This window comes from Sus scrofa, chromosome 2, assembly GCF_000003025.6.
Source record: "Sus scrofa isolate TJ Tabasco breed Duroc chromosome 2, Sscrofa11.1, whole genome shotgun sequence".
Lineage (NCBI taxonomy): Eukaryota > Metazoa > Chordata > Mammalia > Artiodactyla > Suidae > Sus > Sus scrofa.
In genome coordinates this window covers 132,413,250-132,431,737 of record NC_010444.4, presented here as the reverse complement: position 1 = coordinate 132,431,737, position 18,488 = coordinate 132,413,250, and the positions used below count along the sequence as shown (strand labels likewise).

The following is an 18,488-nucleotide window of genomic DNA, read 5'->3' as shown; positions in this document are numbered from 1 at the left end:
AAAAAAAAAAAAAAGATATCCAAAACTGGTGGTTGCAAGAGGAGGGCCGACAGGAGCTCTTGGCCACCAGATGGCACTACAGATTCTACCCACAGAGGGGACTTAGACTTCCACCCGTGAAATGTCCCTTTGGTAAAAGGCTTTTTCCTGGGCCAAGGGCACGCACGGTAAATGTCACCACCAGATGGCAGGAATGCACTCTGGATAAATGCAGCAGTCACACACCCCTTTTCTCTTTTTCTAACCACAAACTCTCCACTAGGGACAGCAACATGAATGTAATTGGAATAGCCCTAATGGTTTTTGTAAAAACAAAAACAAAAAAACAAACAAACGAAAAAGACAATTTTGATTCTTCTTTTAAATCAGAGAACAGCCTTTTTAAAAAGTATCCACTGCTGGAATTTTTTTTTCTCTAAAAAAATACGATTCTACTTGCTTTTAGATCTCCCACACACTAACCTAATACAAAAAACCAAAACAAAAAACGCAAAACTCTTGGGGGGAGGGTGCCGTCCTCAGAACCTGGGAAAGATTACTATTTGAAACCATATTACTTAAAGTTTATAACTCCCAGACTTTATCTCAATTTAAAAAAACTTTAAGAGGTGATTAAAATAGTTACTGCTTTGAAGGTAATTACCATTATTATTCATTGACCACCTACTGTGTGCCAAGGGTTGTATTTAAATGCTTTTAAAGCATTAGTTCATTGACTCGCTGGATCTGAGCTTTTTAAACACCACCCCTATTTAAACTTAAGCCTGTTTAGGGCCATCACTTCTGTATTTTCATAATATCATTATGCCTTTTCTGCTGGAGCCAGCTTCAAAGCCCATACTGAAGGAGAAACTGGAGCTGCCTTCCTGGTACAAGTTTAAGTGCATGCCCAGATGGTTTCTACTTACAATGTTTCCTCTTTTGTAAATGCACAACATTCACCCAAAGATCGACCATAATGGATTGTGATTCTTCAGGTACAATGAAGGCTGAAAAGGAAGACTGGTTGCAGAACCACAGCAAAGGAATGACATCGCTGATGCTAAAGAGAAATGACCGGAGAGTATGGCAGGTGAGACTAGATAGGACCGAGGAGCAGAGCAACACTAGGTGCTTGACGGGGCAGGAGAGAAGGGTACTGAGAAGGGGTCAAAGGGCCAGGAGTTCAGGTGGGCAGCTTCATACTTCTGTGGTTACCCTCGCTTTGTGTCTTCAGAGAGCCTTACCTGTACGTGGCCCTGGACAGCCTGATGTGACCTGGGGCAGCACAAATGCTTTCCATTCAGCAGAGGCCAGAACGTGTTTGAATCCCTTAGAAGCAAACTCTGGACGCTCAGGCTTTGAAAACAGAGCCACAGCAAAGGGTTCACAATGAGGTGTCACAGTCAGAGGTGGTCTTCCCCCAGGAAGCTTCCAGGACCTTCGCGGCTTCTTAATTCAGTTCTAAATGGGACTGGAACCTACCATAGGGCAAGGAGGCATAAGTCAAGGACGACTGTGCCTGAGACAGTCTTTGTGCCTAATGCGGCCACGCTGTACTTTAACGTACTTTATTTCAAGTATCTTTAAGAGAAATACAACACAATGATATGGCAACTCCAAAGGGCAAAATACGACGAATGGGAAGAGGAGAGAGTCCCTTTTTGTTTTTGCCCAAGAGAGTGAGGGGGTTCGGGGGAGTCTTGAAAGAGGAGAAAGAAGCAGGGATAAGAGACTAAGGGGAGGGCGTCCTAGGAGAAAGGGTAGGGTGGGGACCTGCTTCTCCTTCTGTGGCCAGAACCGTGTCTCTGGGTATCAGCACTCAATGTAAGGTGACTTCAGGTGTGATCAACCATATTAATAACAATTGCAGTTAGCGAGGTAGCTACTTACTAGGAGCCAGGTATTACTTTTATCTATGCCTCTTATGTAGTCATCAGGCAAGCCCTGCCACGGAGGGGATGTTATCCTTTCTCAGAGAGAATAACCTGCTTAGGGTCAAAAGTTAGCAAAAGGCACGGTTAGGACGCAAGTTCAGTTCTCTTGGCAGCATTTCCTCTGATTTTTTAGGACCAGGGATGATGATCGCCACCAGGGGTCACAATAGCCAATTTGGATCAATCAGTAAGTACAACTGGACCTCAGTGTGACAATTCTTTAACTATGGCCTGTCCAAGTTCGGGTCTACTAAAATGGCAATGCAAAACTGAGGCATTATAAAAAATTGCTGGGAGTTCCCGTTGTGGCGCAGTGGTTAACGAATCCGACTAGGAACCATGAGGTTGCGGGTTCGGTCCCTGCCCTTGCTCAGTGGGTTAACGATCCGGCGTTGCCATGAGCTGTGGTGTAGGTTGCAGACGCGGCTCGGATCCCGCGTTGTTGTCGCTCTGGCGTAGGCCAGTGGCTACGGCTCCAATTCGACCCCTAGCCTGGGAACCTCCATATTCCACGGGAGTGGCCCAAAGAAATAGCAAAAAGACAAAAAAAAAAAAATTACTGAAAAAAGAAAAATACGATGGAATAGCCCTAGCCCCTTTTTTTTTCTGGCTTAAACAGGAGTAAAGGAAGATGACTCCAACCAACCAGGCAGCACAACCAGAAGCTTTTATCCTGTATACCTCGCAGTTGGCCAAGAAATGATCTGCTCAACTTTCCTAGTGATGACAGGAGTGTGGTGACAGCATTTTAAAAACAAGGTGAATATAGTGTACGCATTACGACAGAGCTGCTGACAGTCGTTGGTGCTGTTTTGCTATCAAAGTGTTTAATTTTGCTTGTATGTATTAACGTTTTAGTGGTCACGATCCCCCAAATTCCTGCTTCCCAAAGGATAGAACTCAAGTTGGAATTCTTACAAAGGATTCACTGTGTGGAACGAAGCAAAGAAAGCCAGCATATCTTAAACAACATTAGCATCCTACGAGACAACGACATTTAACTCCACAATCAACAACAGTCACACTCCGTGGACATGTTTTTCTGAAAACGTTTATTGAGAAATATTTTAAAGAAATTTAAAGTGGCTGTGTCTATGGTAGTTTCTTTATGTGAATAAAGCGCTAACAGTCACTATGGAAACCAAGATGCAGGCAGCAAGGAGCAAAATCAGACCTATGCGACGGTATTTTGAATGCTTCTCTTGTTCCTCTTCCTTTTTCAATAAGGTGTCAAAACCTGGTGTGTACATGTCTCCCAACCAAAACCGTAGGTCATGAGGGTTTTCCTAAAAGAAAATTACACAGAGAATCGGCTCAATCAGTGTTGCAGACTCACTGGGACTGCAGAACAAGACCCTGTCGGTACCTTACGGCCATGGTCATGCTGTCCTGAGTGAGGCTTAAGTGCCACAGCTCACATAAGAGAAGCTAGGCTTCACCCAGTAGAAAATTATGCAGCGGTAGCCTCCTGGCTCACCAGGAATTCTCAGCTCCAATCTGTAGGTCTACATGAGAATTCATGAGGGAGTCTGCGGGATTTATTGAAGAAATGGCTCTGGCTGCAGGGTCAGAAACACAAGAGTGTTTCTGCCATATTGTAGCCAAGGCAGTGTCTCTTCCAACTCATAAATAGGTGAGTGAGTTGAAATAAAATTAAAATGCCTTGCCTAAGAGGAGTCTTGGAAGTTTGATTTTATTGACATCATAGGGAGAAAGACATTTGCTGAGTTTTTCAGTAAATCCAGAAGCTGACTTCCATGGAAGAAGGAGTAAGACCCAGAGGCAAGGGTCTTTTCCACGCTTCTTAACCTTCTGGTCTTCCTCGGAGAGGGCTATGGCATGGAGGAGGCATGTGGAAACTCTGGCGTTTGACCTTCTGAAGAAAGGATGCAATCTATCCTTCCCCGTATCACCTCCTATTCCCCATGTCTCAGTTTCTTTCACTATCCTTGCCTTCCTTTCAGCCCTGCAGAGGTGCCTTTAGCTCAACCTCATCTCCTATGTCCAGTAAATCCTCTGCAAACTCTCCTATCTATACATTTAAAACACATGAAGTATATATATTTTTTCTCTTATGCTCTCCTTCTGTGTTTCAAGCTAGGTTCAGTTATCCCTGCCTGATATCTAGTAGACGTGCCACAAATGCATGGTGAATGCTGAATCTCTATATTCACAAACCCACGTCAGGTTATATTTCTCATTTGGATTATTGCAATGGCTTGGAGCTGGCCTGCCCACCTTCTCTCTGCCTCTCTGGTCTCAACAGACCTGCTAAAGGCAGGCAGTTTCCATGGCTGGACGCAAGAGTAATGAACCAGCTTCAGACTGCTGAGAGTGGAAGGAAGGGAGCTGGGTGGAGTCTGATGACAGCAACGTCCCTAACTCTTCTATCACACTGTCGCCAGTGTCCACTTCCCAGTCTTATAAAAGCTAAAACACTGAAATGAAATTCGGATGATCTGTGCAGAGGGATGACTTAAAAACCCTCGCCTACTTCACTCTTATCCCTCTTTTGATCTCTGTCCTCATCAGAGGCCTGCAGGTGCCTGTAACTTTGATGCCTCATTCTTCAGCATGAACTTCCATAATGGAGACTCTCTGGTCTACATCCTGCTTCGAGCTTTTGCCTTGGCAGCTAGGGACGTGCTTCTTTTCTCCTTTCTTCTTTATCAGCTCTTAGTAATTTAGAAAAATGGGAATGGCCAAAGGCACGTGGAATTTTACAGCTTGTAATTGGTTGAAAAATGTTTCACCAAGTAAGTTAGGGGCGCTGTTTGCTAATTTGGTGATACGGGTAGGGATGTGATGAAAGAAGTTGAATTAAGGAGGAATAAGAAGAATCTAGGAAAAACAAAAGTCATGACTTCTAGAAACATCCCTCAAAAAAAGGGCTAAAGAATAGCATTATGAGGACTGTACACAGGCCTCTGTGCTGCAGGGTCTCTGCTCGGAGGCAAGTGTGCAGGGAGAGACCGAGAGGGGAGGGGCCAGGCCTGGCTTTTGGAAAGGAATGCATGCAGCATATTCACATGCAAACTTCCTAAGCCTAAACCCTGGTAGAGCTCAAGAAAAAAATGTGCCCCTCATTGTCAGTAACATTTGATTTCTGTAGCCTTGCTTCAAACATTGAGTCTGTTTGTTAACCTTACTTTCCTCATTATCCTGTTACTTAAACTGTAGCTCCAGCAAAACTGGACCATCTATCATGCTGGCAAACTCTCTACACTCTTGCATTTGTGCCTTTTTCCTTGCTACTTCTGAGAGAAGAGAGCCTCTCCACTCACACAAATAATCTGTCTTCCGGAATTCTACTCATCCTGCAAGCGCAACATATATTAACTTTTTTTTTTTTTTTTTTTTTTTTTTGTCTTTTGCCATTTCTTGGGCCACTCCCACAGCAAATGGAGGTTCTCAGGCTAGGGGTTGAATCGGAGCTGTAGCCACTGGCCTACGCCAGAGCCACAGCAACTCGGGATCCAAGCCGCGTCTGTAACCTACACCACAGCTCACAGCAACGCTGGATCCTTAACCCACTGAGCAAGGCCAGGGATCGAACCTGAAACCTCATGGTTCCTAGTCGGATTGGTTAACCACTGAGCCATGACAGAAACTCTTATTAACTTTTTCTGAAGCTTCTTATAATCCACCGTGTCTCTGTCCTCTTCTGAATGGGCACAGCACTTTCTGCAATTGCAGCAGTCACAGTCCTCGACCCAGTCACTGCCTCTGTCTTGTTCTAGAGTTACTGTTTGTTATTTGCTCAGTTAGATGAGCTTTGCAGGTGCAGCCATAGTCATATCCATCTTTATAGTCCTCCAGCCATTCATGTAACCAGCAAGGAGAAGAACAGAGGCCCTCGCTAAATGGTGGGAGGTCATTTCTTAGAAGTCTTGATCTTTAGACTCCTGATTTAAAAAAACAACTTCATTGTTGCTAGCAGGGAGTGTCTGTTATCGAAACGCCTTTGGAAAAGAACCTACATGAAGGAGGAGATACACTAAATCCACTAGGAGATTAAGAAACCTCAAAGGCTCTGACCAATGGTTCGAGGAGTACACATTTGAGATTCTAAAAAGTGTAAGATTTTAAGGGGACATAATGCTGCCCACTTGAGAAGGAAAAAAGTCTGTAGGTGATTAAGGTAGAGGGCTTAGAAGAGCCATACACGCTTAAAGGAAAAGTACCTGGAAAATGTGTGGCCTCTCCAGCCCTAGGGTGAGCAGAGGAGAGCCAAGGCCCACTCAGAAAACGGAGGGCCACTCTCCCTGCCTTTCAGGTATTTCTAGACCCTATATTGCATGGGTAACACCAGAGGAGGAGGGGGAAAGAAAAACTTGAGTTGGGTTTAATCGGGGTGAATGAGTTCATTGCATACTTTTCCTGTGTTGAAATGTTTTTGTTTTGTTTCGTTACTGAGACACAGGAAAATATCCAAAATGTAAATGTGCAATCTTAAATCACTGAGTGGGTTTGAAATAAAATGATCTTTGATGAGAACTGCCTTGCCCGGTGCCTAGGCCAGACTATTTAATCAATATGTGGGAATTCTTTAATATTGATGAATATAAATGATCACAAAACTAGAGGGAAAACATCTTTAATCTGGCAAATTAATTTTCAGAACCTGTTACCTCCCAGGTAAACCCTTCTTCTGGGCCGTGGCATTTCTTTCTCTCTACCCTCTAGAGATGCTGGTAATTGCTGAAATTGTAAAACACAAAACAAATAAATAAATGGGAGTAGTGACAAAGAGCACGTGGAGCCAGAGGCCAAAATTACGTGAAATCTGGAGATTTTGTGCTTAGTGAAGTGTGCCTCTCATCTCACTACCTGTTTCCTTAAGGATTATTTAACCCACCGACCTCCTCGGTTCAAGGAGTTGATGCTTGGCCCTGAGTACCTTCAGATGCCCAGAGAGGTTTGCATGCAGAGAATGCTTGTCATACTCCTCCACGGTCCAGGAAGGATTCTTTTTTCTTTCTTCCATAGCTTCCTCCAAGCTGACATCACCGTACAGTGGGTTATTCTTCAGAACTGATGACAGGGATGGTGGGGGCCTCTCTGTGGCCACGGAACCCTCGGCGCTGCATCCCCTCCCTCGTTGAGCAGTGAGAGTCTTCTTCTCCCTCTGTGAGGAGGCAGAGAGACAAGGCTTCTTATTTACCCAGGAGACACTGATGCTAGGGAAAGCAATGTGAAGTAATAGTACCTAAAAGAGTGCTGTTTCTGCCTCGAGGCCCCGCAGGTCAGGACAGTTGGGATAACGAGTGAAAGAAGAGCTCTAGGATCTAGAATTCCATCATCTATTGAGTTTTCTTTGCATGCGATTTTATTCAACCTCAGTACTCTCCACTAAAATGCGGTTGGATAACTACAGAGAAAGGACTTTTTTTTTGCTTTTTTTTTTTTTTTAGGGCCATACCCAGGGCATATGGAAGTTTCCAGGCTAGGGGGCGAATTGGACCTGCCCACCTACACCATAGCCACAATAGTGCGGGATCCAAGTCGTGCCTGCAACCTACATCACAGCTCATGGCAACGCCGAATACCCGACCCACTGAGCAAGGCCAGGGATAAAACCCATGCGCTCATGGGTACTAACTGGGTTCCTTTCTGCTGAGCCACTACAGGAACTCCAGGACATAGTTCTTTCATTCAAATAGTAACATTCTAAACAAAGCCATTTTCCTCCCAGCTTACCTGCACTGAGATTCAGTGACATTCTACTTCTTTCTATTTGTGCATTCCATGACTGATAAAAATGATATTTAACACTGCTGTATTAATCCAGCAAAGTCAAGATTTGAAGGCATTTTATAAATATGCCTTGACGGTCATGGGCACTCCCTTGGGACTCCTGTTTCAGACAACTTGGAGAAAAGGACTAACTCAGCCTTGCAATATATATGTATCTACAGACCAGCTGGCTATTAGATGGCTTTAATTCTGACTTTCAGAGCTTTAAAAACTTTTTAAATTAAAGCATGATATACATACAGAAAAACGCATATATTAAAAATGTAGCACTCAAAGCATTTTCACATACCAAATGAACCCCAGAGTCTATTAAGAAACAAACCTTTACCAGCATATCCCATGCTCCCCTCCCGTCATTATCCTTCCCCTCCTCAAGGATAATCAGTATCCCCCAGTTTAACAGCATAGCTCAGTTTGTACTCATGTATATAAATAGAAGCATACAATGCATATTTTTCTGTGTCTGGTATGACCTTTATTATTTTACTTTGCTTTTTTTTTTCTCTTATGACTACAAAACTATCATGAAGGTAGAAAAATTTTAGATTAAAATTCGTTCACTGGTCAAATAAAATTGAGAAGAAACAAAAAGCTTACAGAACACTGTCTCATCTATCATGGGACATCAAGGGAGAGGAATTCTAGATAAGTTAATTTTTTAAAAAACTTGAGTTGACCCTTAAAAAACTGGTGACACATTTTATATATATATTACTTTAAGGCAGTTTTTCAATAAATGTGTTTCACACATTTCAACCTTCCTAAACAGTTAAGTTTCAATAGTCATTAATATTTCTCTAAGTCATATTTATAATTTTCAATGACTGATTCCCTCAGAATCTAGTGGGGCATATAGATCATATTAAATACGTGTATATGTAGGCTAAGTTGTAAACTAATACTGTATATAGTTTCCTTCTGAAATGGCTGGCAGACCAAGCAAACAAACAAAAAACAACAACAAAAAAGATAAACTAGGTAAAACCATCCACATGCTCTATGCTCTTTGGCCTTAGGTTTCCCTAATTTTCTCCATCCAGACATTTTTAACATACTTGGAGGTCAACTTGGAGATCTCTGACTTTATTAAGTTGTTGATCTGTCAAAATCACTTTAAATTCTATAATACTGAAGTCTGCAATGAAACAATAAATCATCTTGACTTAGCATTTTTCTTTAAGATGGATGACCTCATAAAAAATGTTTCTGAATTGAGAAAAAAAATTTGATATGCAATTTGCATAGTTTCAGTTTAGCATAATTCTGACTCAAGTTTTTTTCTTCAAGACTAGATATCTTTAATCATCTTTGAAGAGAAATAATTCTCTGACAGTGAAAAATTAGCTTTGTCACTTTTCTTGCCTGCTACACTATTCCTTGAGCTTCTTAAATAAGAAAACTCTATAAATCAAAAAATACAGTTTTGAGGATTAAGAAAAAAACAATACATTCTATTACGATGTATAAAGACCTTGAAAAACTAATATACAAAAAAAACCCAGAAAAATAATCAGCGGTGTATTTTAAAAGAACATTCAAGATCTTAATTCCAAGCCATATTCTTGAAAGTGTGAGGTTTATCCCAGAACATAGTGCCATTTATTTTTGTGTTGCATGACAATTTCATGTCTGAAGGACATTTGAAATGGAAAATTAATAGGATAACTTTATTAAAAATTTATGGAAGAACTAGAAAATACTAATTATTGTTGAGGTTCTTCGGTACTTTGATAATTTCTTTTCAAAAATCTCTTAAGAAAGAAACCAAAGTATGTATTTGATTCTAACTACACTACACATTCTAGGTGGACCATATTTACCAAAAGGAAACACAATAGCAAATGCATTATTTTAATAATATGGGCTCTAAAATAACTTCTAAAAAATACTTATTAAGGAAAGTAACACTTTGAAGCTTACCAAGCCTTTTCTGTATGAACCATTACTTCATCCATTCTTTATACACTTTAATCACTATTTATGCCATTTATGTATCAGTAAGTTATTGTTTAATAAAAAGAGTGAAGTAGAAGACTTTCAGACAGACCAAACAGTGAGAGTATATACAATGAATAGGATGATAAGGAAGGAATTCTTAAAAATTTCCTTTTGGACGAAGAAACCCAAAAGTAGAAGGAAAGATTAAAATGAAAGATGGAATGCTGGAGGGAAAAAGAAACTAAATGAGGGCCAGCTCTTTTCTAGTTGATGATGAGTGGACAGAAGTAGCAGAGACTACTTCCAAGCTGAGCCCTGAGAGCTCTAACAAGATCTTTGGCTCACTTTTTTCCTCACATTCCACTTTGTGTCACTGTAAGCAAAGACTGTGAGATGGCAGAGCTACAAGGTGAAAGAATTTGAAGTCTTGAGATTCTCCTCAGAAAAGAGCTGCCACTGAAACCACCTACCATTCTTCAGACTTCCCTTGAGTAAGAGTGTTTTTTTTTTCTTTTCAATTATTGCTATTTTGTCATTACAGTGTAGCTTAGCCAAGTGATAGCTTGAAATTCTACAAATGTGTGGCATTGGCTTAATAGTCAAGCTGTGGAGAGGGATGAAGGAATATCATAAGCCAGATGGATGTTTATTCACATCATATGATGAAAAAATATTTGGTACAAGGGTCAACTGTGGTCACTTGGAATCTAATCCCCTGCAGCTCGAAGAGAATATTATAAATAATCAGAGCATTTATGTACAAGAATCACAGCACTGATGTAATAGAAGAAAACATTAGAGAAAGAACTGGATAGTTTGCAAGAAGAAAGAGAGTAGAAAGATTCTGAATATTTATATCAGAGAGAATAATCTTAACTTTCAGGTGAAATATTTTGTCAAATATAGAAAATATTACTAGAAAATGAATAAGTGCCAATACAATCAAATGCCAGTAAAATATAATAATTCTAAACTTGTATGCATCTAATAAAATAATCTCAAAATTTATAAAGCAAAACTTTATAATTTTTTGAGATAGCAGAAATTTATACACACATATTTGTACCAAGCAGACAAAATAGTTATCAAAGAGGATTTAAACAATGAAACCAACAAATTTGATCAAAGACACTGATATAGCTGTTCAACAATGAAAATACTCATTTCTAAATAAACCTTAAATGTTTACAAAAATGATAATGTTCTGGTACAAGTTTCAAAAATTTAATATTATGTAGATCATGCTCTTTGATCATAGACAACTCAGTTAGAAATTTAGATATCAATATCAAAAAGATAATGTAAATTACCACATTTTGTAGAAATTAAAACACATTTCAATTAAATAATGGTAGTTTAAAAATTTAGGACAAAATGGAAAAGAAAAATGGAGCCAAGTGGCTTTTGAGAGAATATTATAAGCATATATGCTTGTATAATAAAAGCAGAATGAGAAAATTAATGAAGTAATAAACATTTAATTCAAAGCCTTAAAAGGAAACCACAAATCTAAGAGTCAACATGAAATAATAACAATAGAAGGAGAAATCAATAAACAATGAAGAAAAATAACAAACATACAATAGAGAGAATCAACGATATTGAAAGCTATTTCTCGGAAGAGGTTAAATGATCAAAAATATCTCTGGCAATACTTAGGAAAAAAGAAAATAAAGATACAAACACATAATGTTAGAAACATAAAGAGAATATGGGAAGATACATAGCACAGATTAAGTGTAATAGGAGAATAATCCTAGCAACTTTAAGAATTTACATACAAGCAGGGACTTCCCACATAATATTACAAAACTTAAGGAAAAAAATAGATGTTAATACACCAGTGACAATTTGACTGATTGAATCAATAGTTTAAAATCTATTTCCAAACACAAATTTAAGAACACCAGGCTGAATAAGTGTTGCAATCTACACTCAGACATTCTTGAAACAGATCAGTTCTATCTTAGTCAAAATCTTCCAGATATAGAAAAACAAGGAATACTCTCCAATGCATTTTATGAAGTTGGCATAAACTCCAGATAAGGGCAGTAGGTAAAATAAAAGGTCATTTATTATGGGCCAATTTCTCTTATAAATGAAAAAATTCATTAATGTAATATTGCTAAATAGAATCCAACAAGAAGCATATCTTATATTCCAGGATAAGAAAGATTTATACCAGAAAAGGATGTTTTACCAAGAGGATGGTTTAATATTAGAAGATCAATGTAACACACTAATTATCCAGGAGAAAAAAAAACATGGAATTTTGCAGCACATTTTGAAAACTACTTGGAAAATATTTAAACATATTTAGAGCAAACTTTCTTGGCAAACTAGAAATAGTAGGGAACTTTCTTAAACTAAGAGAATCTGCCGAAAACGTCCAGGGCACATTTACTTAATGGCTGAAATATTATAAACACTGATCTTGGCTTCAGAATTAATACAAGGATGCCAGTAATCACAAACATTCATGTATTACTGCAGTGCAAGTTCTAAGCAATGTGTTAAAAATTAATTAATAAATAAAAAGTAATAAGGGTTCTACATAATGAGACAAAACAGTAGATGACATGATTATCTACAGGGATATTTACTGTAAACATAAAATATATTTTAATACAATTTCTGGATTTAAAATCAATATATAATAATCAATAGCATATGTGAGCCATACTTTATTATCAAGCATGATTTAAAAGCTCTTATTCTTGGAGTTCCCTTTGTGGCTCAGTGTGACGAACCTGACTAGTATCCATGAAGATGTGGGTTTGGTCCCTGGCCCCACTCAGTGGGTTAAGGATCCAGTGTTGTTGTGGGCTGTGGTGTAGGTTGCAGGTGCAGCTCAGATCCCATGTTGCTGAGGCTGTGGCATGGCGATTTGACCCCTAGCCTGGGAACTTCCATATGTCATGGGTGCAGACCTAAAATGAAAAAAAAAAAAAAAAAAATTAAAAAAAAAGCTTCTGTTCTTAAGAGCAGTAATTACTATATAAACCTAACAATTATATACGAAACTTCTATAGTTCTGGGGAATTATAAGACATAATCAAAAGTCATAAGGAGAGCTGGATAAATGGAAATTAGGTCATGCTCGTGAACCAGGAGAGTCAACCATAAAGACTTCCATTTCCCCCAACTTGATCTATACATACAGTGTAATTCCTATCATAACCATAATGCAAACAAGGCATTTTGTTCATATTTCACATGTGGGCCCATAGACAACTTGGAAAGCGCTCCTCACCAACCACAGTGATTCTATTTTCCAAATTGCGAGAGTGGTTACCTGTATGAAACACGGATTTGATCCTGTGATTCTCTTGCTTAAAGTTTTTGATCAACCTCTCCAAATTTTCAGAATAAAATGTAAAATCTCAGACAACACCCAGCGAGCATTCCTGGTCAGACCCAGGACTATCTTGAACTTGCTTCCTTCCAGCTAACCGCGACTCTGGAGTCCCACATGTGCTACTGTGATGCCACCTTATGCATCCCTAACACCTCAAACTACCTGGTCTATTCAGTGTGTTATTCAGGTATCATTACACTACAACCTTCATACGTTCATTTCTTTTAGATTTATTTTTTACCGATGACTATATCACTCTTTGATTTTAAGATCCAGCCAAGGAGAGAAGAATTACTTATGAACAAACTGCGATCTGAAGTAGTGAATATTATGGTTGCTACTCATAATTTGTAGCACATAATTTGGCCACATCTATCCAACTAAATTTGTAACTGATTTCCTCCTTCCCTTCATTCCTTATTTCAAGAGTAAATTGGCCTGTCTTCAGTCATTTGACATTTCTTTTTTAGGATAAAAGAATAACTAAATCAAATTCGTCTGTAGTTTACAATTACTAATAATATCTTCGAAGACATACAAAGTGAATTTTTATCTCCTTAGTGTGCCCTGAATAACTATTCTAACACCCCAGGGCCTGCAGAAAAAGATAGCCTTTAAAAATTTGCATGTCATTCAGGTTAAGGAACAACTTCCAACAGAGCTTTCAGGAGTTCCCACCCTGGCTCAGTTATTAACCAACCCGACTGGTATCCATGAGGATGCAGGTTCAATCCCTGGCCCTGTTCAGTGGGTTAAGGACCCAGCATTGCTATGGCTGTGGTGTAGGCCAGCAGCTGTAGCTCCAATTCGACCTATGGCCTGGGACCCTCCATATACCATGGGTGTGGCCTTAAAAAGACAAAAGACAAAAAATGAAAACCCAGAGCTTTAAACTGTGAAGTTCCACATATAGAAAACAGGTCAACTTCAGTACTAAACAAAAGATGTTAGGTCAGTGTGTTCCAGCCTCAGAGGAATTTATTGACTGTTTTCTTAGACAGAACTTCAAAGCCCAGGAGGGCCAAGGTTTTTGGAACTGATTTTGGAATCACTGGATCCCATGATACAAACAGTAAGAAAGACAAAGGAGATGTTTCATTGCATTTAACTTCAACACAGGAAAAAAACACCAAAAAGGTGTGTATGGGTGGGGTTTTGAGGAAGTATAAAAGGGAAGGATGTAATATTCTTAAAAGTCAGTTGTCATAATAGGTTGCCTTACGATGGACATAAATTAAAATTCTTGTGGGGGAGGAAACAGTTACTTAATCGTCCAAGTGTACTTGATTTTGCATGAGCTCAGGACAAAGGTCCTGAGGAGGCGGCAAACACGCCACAAAGGACTTACTCTGCACCAGGCCTCATGAGCAGCAACGGTTTCTTAAAAGAAAACAAATTTCTGTTCAGGGAATTTGAGCCCCTCCAAAGGATTTAATGATGTGCAGGGGTTTGTAGGTCTGTCACATCTGCTCTGAAATGAAATGCTTCTTCCTGTTTCTAAACCCCATTAGCCCTCATGTCTTAAAACAAAGCTTAGTCCTGTTTCATAAGCTGTGCAACAGTCAGGGGCCTTAATGTTCATTTCAGCACATGGAACGCATCACTGTTTTATTCTTCTCCTTTGAGTAGCCAGAAGAAGGAAGAGGCAAAGGAAGAAAGCAAGAAATGAAGTCTGTGTTGGGTTTGAAGATGGACTATTATGTCTTGTCCACACAGACACCTGTGGAAAAGATAAGCATCTAAAAATAACAGCACCTTTCTAAGGGGGAGAGTTCTATTTTCTTTCCTTCCATCATTAGGTTTCTATTGTTCTACAATCTGGGTCTCCTCTGCTTGAGATGAAAGGGAGCCCATGTAAATAGGTGGAAGCAAGACTCTGTGCTCTTGGAGGCCTTCTCTGAGCCCACCTAGAAGCTTCTGATGCTTTCTGCTTAGACTATTCCAAAAGATAGAGGTTGGTGCTCCTCTTCCCAGAGCCTTATTTGCAAATGTAGTCACTGGTTTGAAAAAAATCTGAAGGGAAGGCGCAAAATGAGGGCTAGGCAAACATCTAAAATGAAGACAGGCTGAGAAGCTAGTGGTTTAGAGGAAAATAAATGCTTAGGGAAACTCCCAGAGTTTATAAAATGATCAGAGAAAGTCACCTGAGGTTAAGGCAGAGAGAAAGACCTTTTCTGCAGCAAGAGGGAGCAGCTATCTTGAACTCTGTTCCCTATGGCCTTCTTTTTGCACAAATGATGAAATGGCAGAGAGCGAGGAGAAAGCATCCCTCTCCCCCCAGCATATGTATGTGCTCCCATCTTACCTGGGAGTAGACGAGGTTTTGCCAGTGCTGGGCAGCAGGGTAATTTCCTCCTGGAAACCTCCCCAGGCTGGCCTGAAGAAGGGCTGAGTTCCTCCTTAAAGACTTCACATCAAGCTGCAGGAATTTGTCAGGATGGTTGTTATTTGGCAAAACCGAGAGATCCATGTCTCTCTTCAGCTGTGGTGGAAAACAAAGGTAGGCAAGGGCTGCTCCTGGGAGAGCCATCCATTATTAATGACCCTGAGGTTGCTGACGGGTATCTGAAACCAGGGCTCCGGGCCGTGCTCAGAAACCACTCTGAAAATGACACATGAACACACAGGAAGAGTGTAGCCCTCTGCCAAACCTTTTGTACCACACACACACACACACACACACTCATTTAGGGTGCTTGACTGCAACAAATGGATCTACCCTCATTAAAGCGGTTAGGATGCCAACTTTGGGTATGGAGAGCAATTGATGTCTTTCCACACAGAGTCAGAAATAACAGTTTAAGAGGAACTACTCTTTGGAGACGGGCTGCCAGAATTTCAGGGTCACAGTCCATGATTTGGAGCACACGAAAAAAGTCCCCTGCAGGGAGATGTTACTTAATATTTCTCTCTGAAAATTGCTGAGCTGACCCAGTTGACTTGGTTCTGCCTACAGAGCCTCACATGCGATACGCAGGATCTTGTTTCTTCTCATGTTTTGACTCCCAGAGTCTCAGGCTTACATGAAACTTAACCATGTTTAGGTTGTCCGCTTTGGCTCCAGTAGGGAAATGGTAAGAAAGTATGTGCTTTATAGTTTGCTACATTTCTTCCGTGACCCAACCACTGCCTCCACTATGTGAGGTCTCTTTGACTCTGCTCCTGGCTGTATGCATGCCTGTGATGTGCCCTGCTGTTTGCAAAGTACATTTGGAAGCAAAGGGAACATGGCTGCTGGGTTTGGATGACGTGTTGTCCTAAGTGAACCCATGTGCTATTCAGAGAGCCAAGGTGGGCGTGAGGCTGTGGACAGTGTCTTTAGCCAAAAAGTGATGCTGACTTTAAGGGCAATACGCTTGCTCCTGTACAAGCCACTCTGCCTTAGGCAAACCCTACTTCTCACCACAGACGTATAGTTTTCTATCTGGAGAAAGAGGAAAACCTCTCGAGCATGAGGGGACAAAGGAGACACACATCAGCAGTTTTTAAAAGAGGTTTTTTTGCTGTTTACGCCTCTGTGAACCCATCCGATTCAGCAGGAAGGGTTTTCTTAGAGGTAACGGTGTTACATGTGGAATGTATCAGCAATAGATTTCAGAAGAGTGTGCCATACAGCTTGTTAGACCCGCAGATGACAAGTTCTTGAATGAAGCAAGATACTAGAGGGCACTTACCTTCTTTATAGCAATAAACCTGAGAGTGTTAAAAAAATTATCTGTCCTATTGATAGCTGTAAACTGGATTAAACAACTAACGGTTTCTCTATGAATTTTTGAGGCCAGACTCTACCACTGTCTTAGAATTTGTGGATTAAGTTTGGCTGATTTTTCTCAGTATGCTTACTGGAGAAAGTAAGAGGTACTTCAGAACGGCAGAAACAAAAGAGTTAAGTCACAAGAATACTTGTTTCAAGAATCAAGTGTGTTATGCGTATGTGCGTGTACTTGGTACCTTCTGGACTTTTCTGGCAGCTGCCAGAATACATCTAATGAACAAATATTTCTCAGGCTATTTGCTTTTCCTAAAAGATTCTTTGGGGAATAACACACACATCTTCAAGAAGAACCTCAATTCTCTTTGGCTCTCTCTATTGGCAAGTGGAGACACAAAACCCAGATCCAAATATATTTGATTAGATCCTTTCCTTAGCCAAAGTATGAGGTAGGTGAAATGAGCCTTCAGTTTTCCTTAGGCGTTCTTCCTGTAGAGTCCTCCACCTTGCTCTAGATGCCTAGAGCACTGAATCCTGTCTCTTTCCATTCATGACTGCCGTCTCAGACTCTCTTATCTTCTCCCAGCCTCTGTGGTCTGCTGTCACCTCTACAACATCAGTTATTTCTCCGCACTACTGTCCGTGTGGGTAGCCCATACGACTGATAGTCAGGAAACCAAACTTTCTCCTTCCTCTCCTGCTAGTGGCTGAGCCCCCTCCCCCAACCCTCAATCACACCTCTGCTGATGCCAGTCCTCCTTCATGGAAACGTTTCTTCCCAACCCTGGATGCTGACCACCTCCTCATCATACCTCGGATGGGCCATCGCTGCTACCTAGCCTTTCATTAAAAACTTTACATATTTTCCGTAGAAGGGGACATGAATTTTCCCTCCTTTGAAATTTTAGAGTGATTTGTCCATACTCTTCCTTTACTATCTTTTGTGTGATGATATATTTCACTTTTCTTTTGCGAGCCCTTGCACTGGATACATTACAAAAGAGCAGCCCTACTGGATGCCTCCTTCCCCATAGGAGTCGTATCTGAAGAACCTCATAAAGCCCTTTGCTCAATAAAGAATGGTGCCTATTGTCTCTCCCAGAGCCTGAGAAGGGCTCTACTCTGGTTCAAAGTTGATAATCCAATTAAACTTGATTAAACATGGCTTAGTGCTCTGTTTTGCAATCAACCATGCCCAGGGAAAAAAAAAAGGATTCCATTGCCAAAAATGTTTACAGCTTATCCCAGATTCTCTTCTGCTGGTTTATAACACACAAACTCACACAGAGGACTCACACGTTCTCCTTTGTTAACACTAGCATTTACCCAATTTATTTGATCACGTAACACTCATTTCATGGCTGTCCTTTTAACTGCACACGTTTTACCTTAGAGTGACTGGACAAATACTTAGGGTTTCTATTTCTTTACTGTCACCAACATCTTCATTCCAGAGTGACAAGGTGTATAAATAAATATAAATAAAGTGTTATATGGCAGGAACAATCTGGTAGGAATCTGGACATCTGGGGCTTCTCAATCCTTACTATGCGTGTAACCATTTATTCTCTTTCTTTATAGCAAATTTTAACAAAAGCATCATCTCTCTTTGGATCTTGACCCAGAATTACTGTCTTTTGAATCATGAGCATTATAAACATAGAATTAAATATGACTCACTAGGCAAAATTGTCTACGTACTAATTTACCGATTTTCTTCTCATTCTCTCTCCATCCCTTTCTCCTTCCTCCCTTCTTTCCTTCTTCCCCCCTTTTCCCTTCCTTCCTTCCTTCTTTCCTGATAGCA

General features: G+C 40.3%; 1 protein-coding gene and 1 long non-coding RNA gene across 2 annotated transcripts; one reads left to right on the top strand and one right to left on the bottom strand.

Moving 5' to 3' along the window:
- On the top strand, positions 270-2,854 carry LOC106509556. The gene is made up of 3 exons (XR_001307190.2): positions 270-1,072; positions 2,050-2,103; positions 2,536-2,854. It is a non-coding gene; the product is annotated as an uncharacterized LOC106509556 (long non-coding RNA).
- Positions 2,952-18,473, bottom strand: KIAA1024L (KIAA1024 like). Its single transcript, XM_021084738.1, has 3 exons — positions 15,275-18,473; positions 6,817-7,044; positions 2,952-3,202 (listed from the first exon to the last, which is right to left on the bottom strand). Exons 1-3 carry the CDS (start codon positions 15,497-15,499, stop codon positions 3,023-3,025), a joined length of 633 nt encoding a protein of 210 aa, XP_020940397.1. The 5' UTR covers positions 15,500-18,473; the 3' UTR covers positions 2,952-3,022.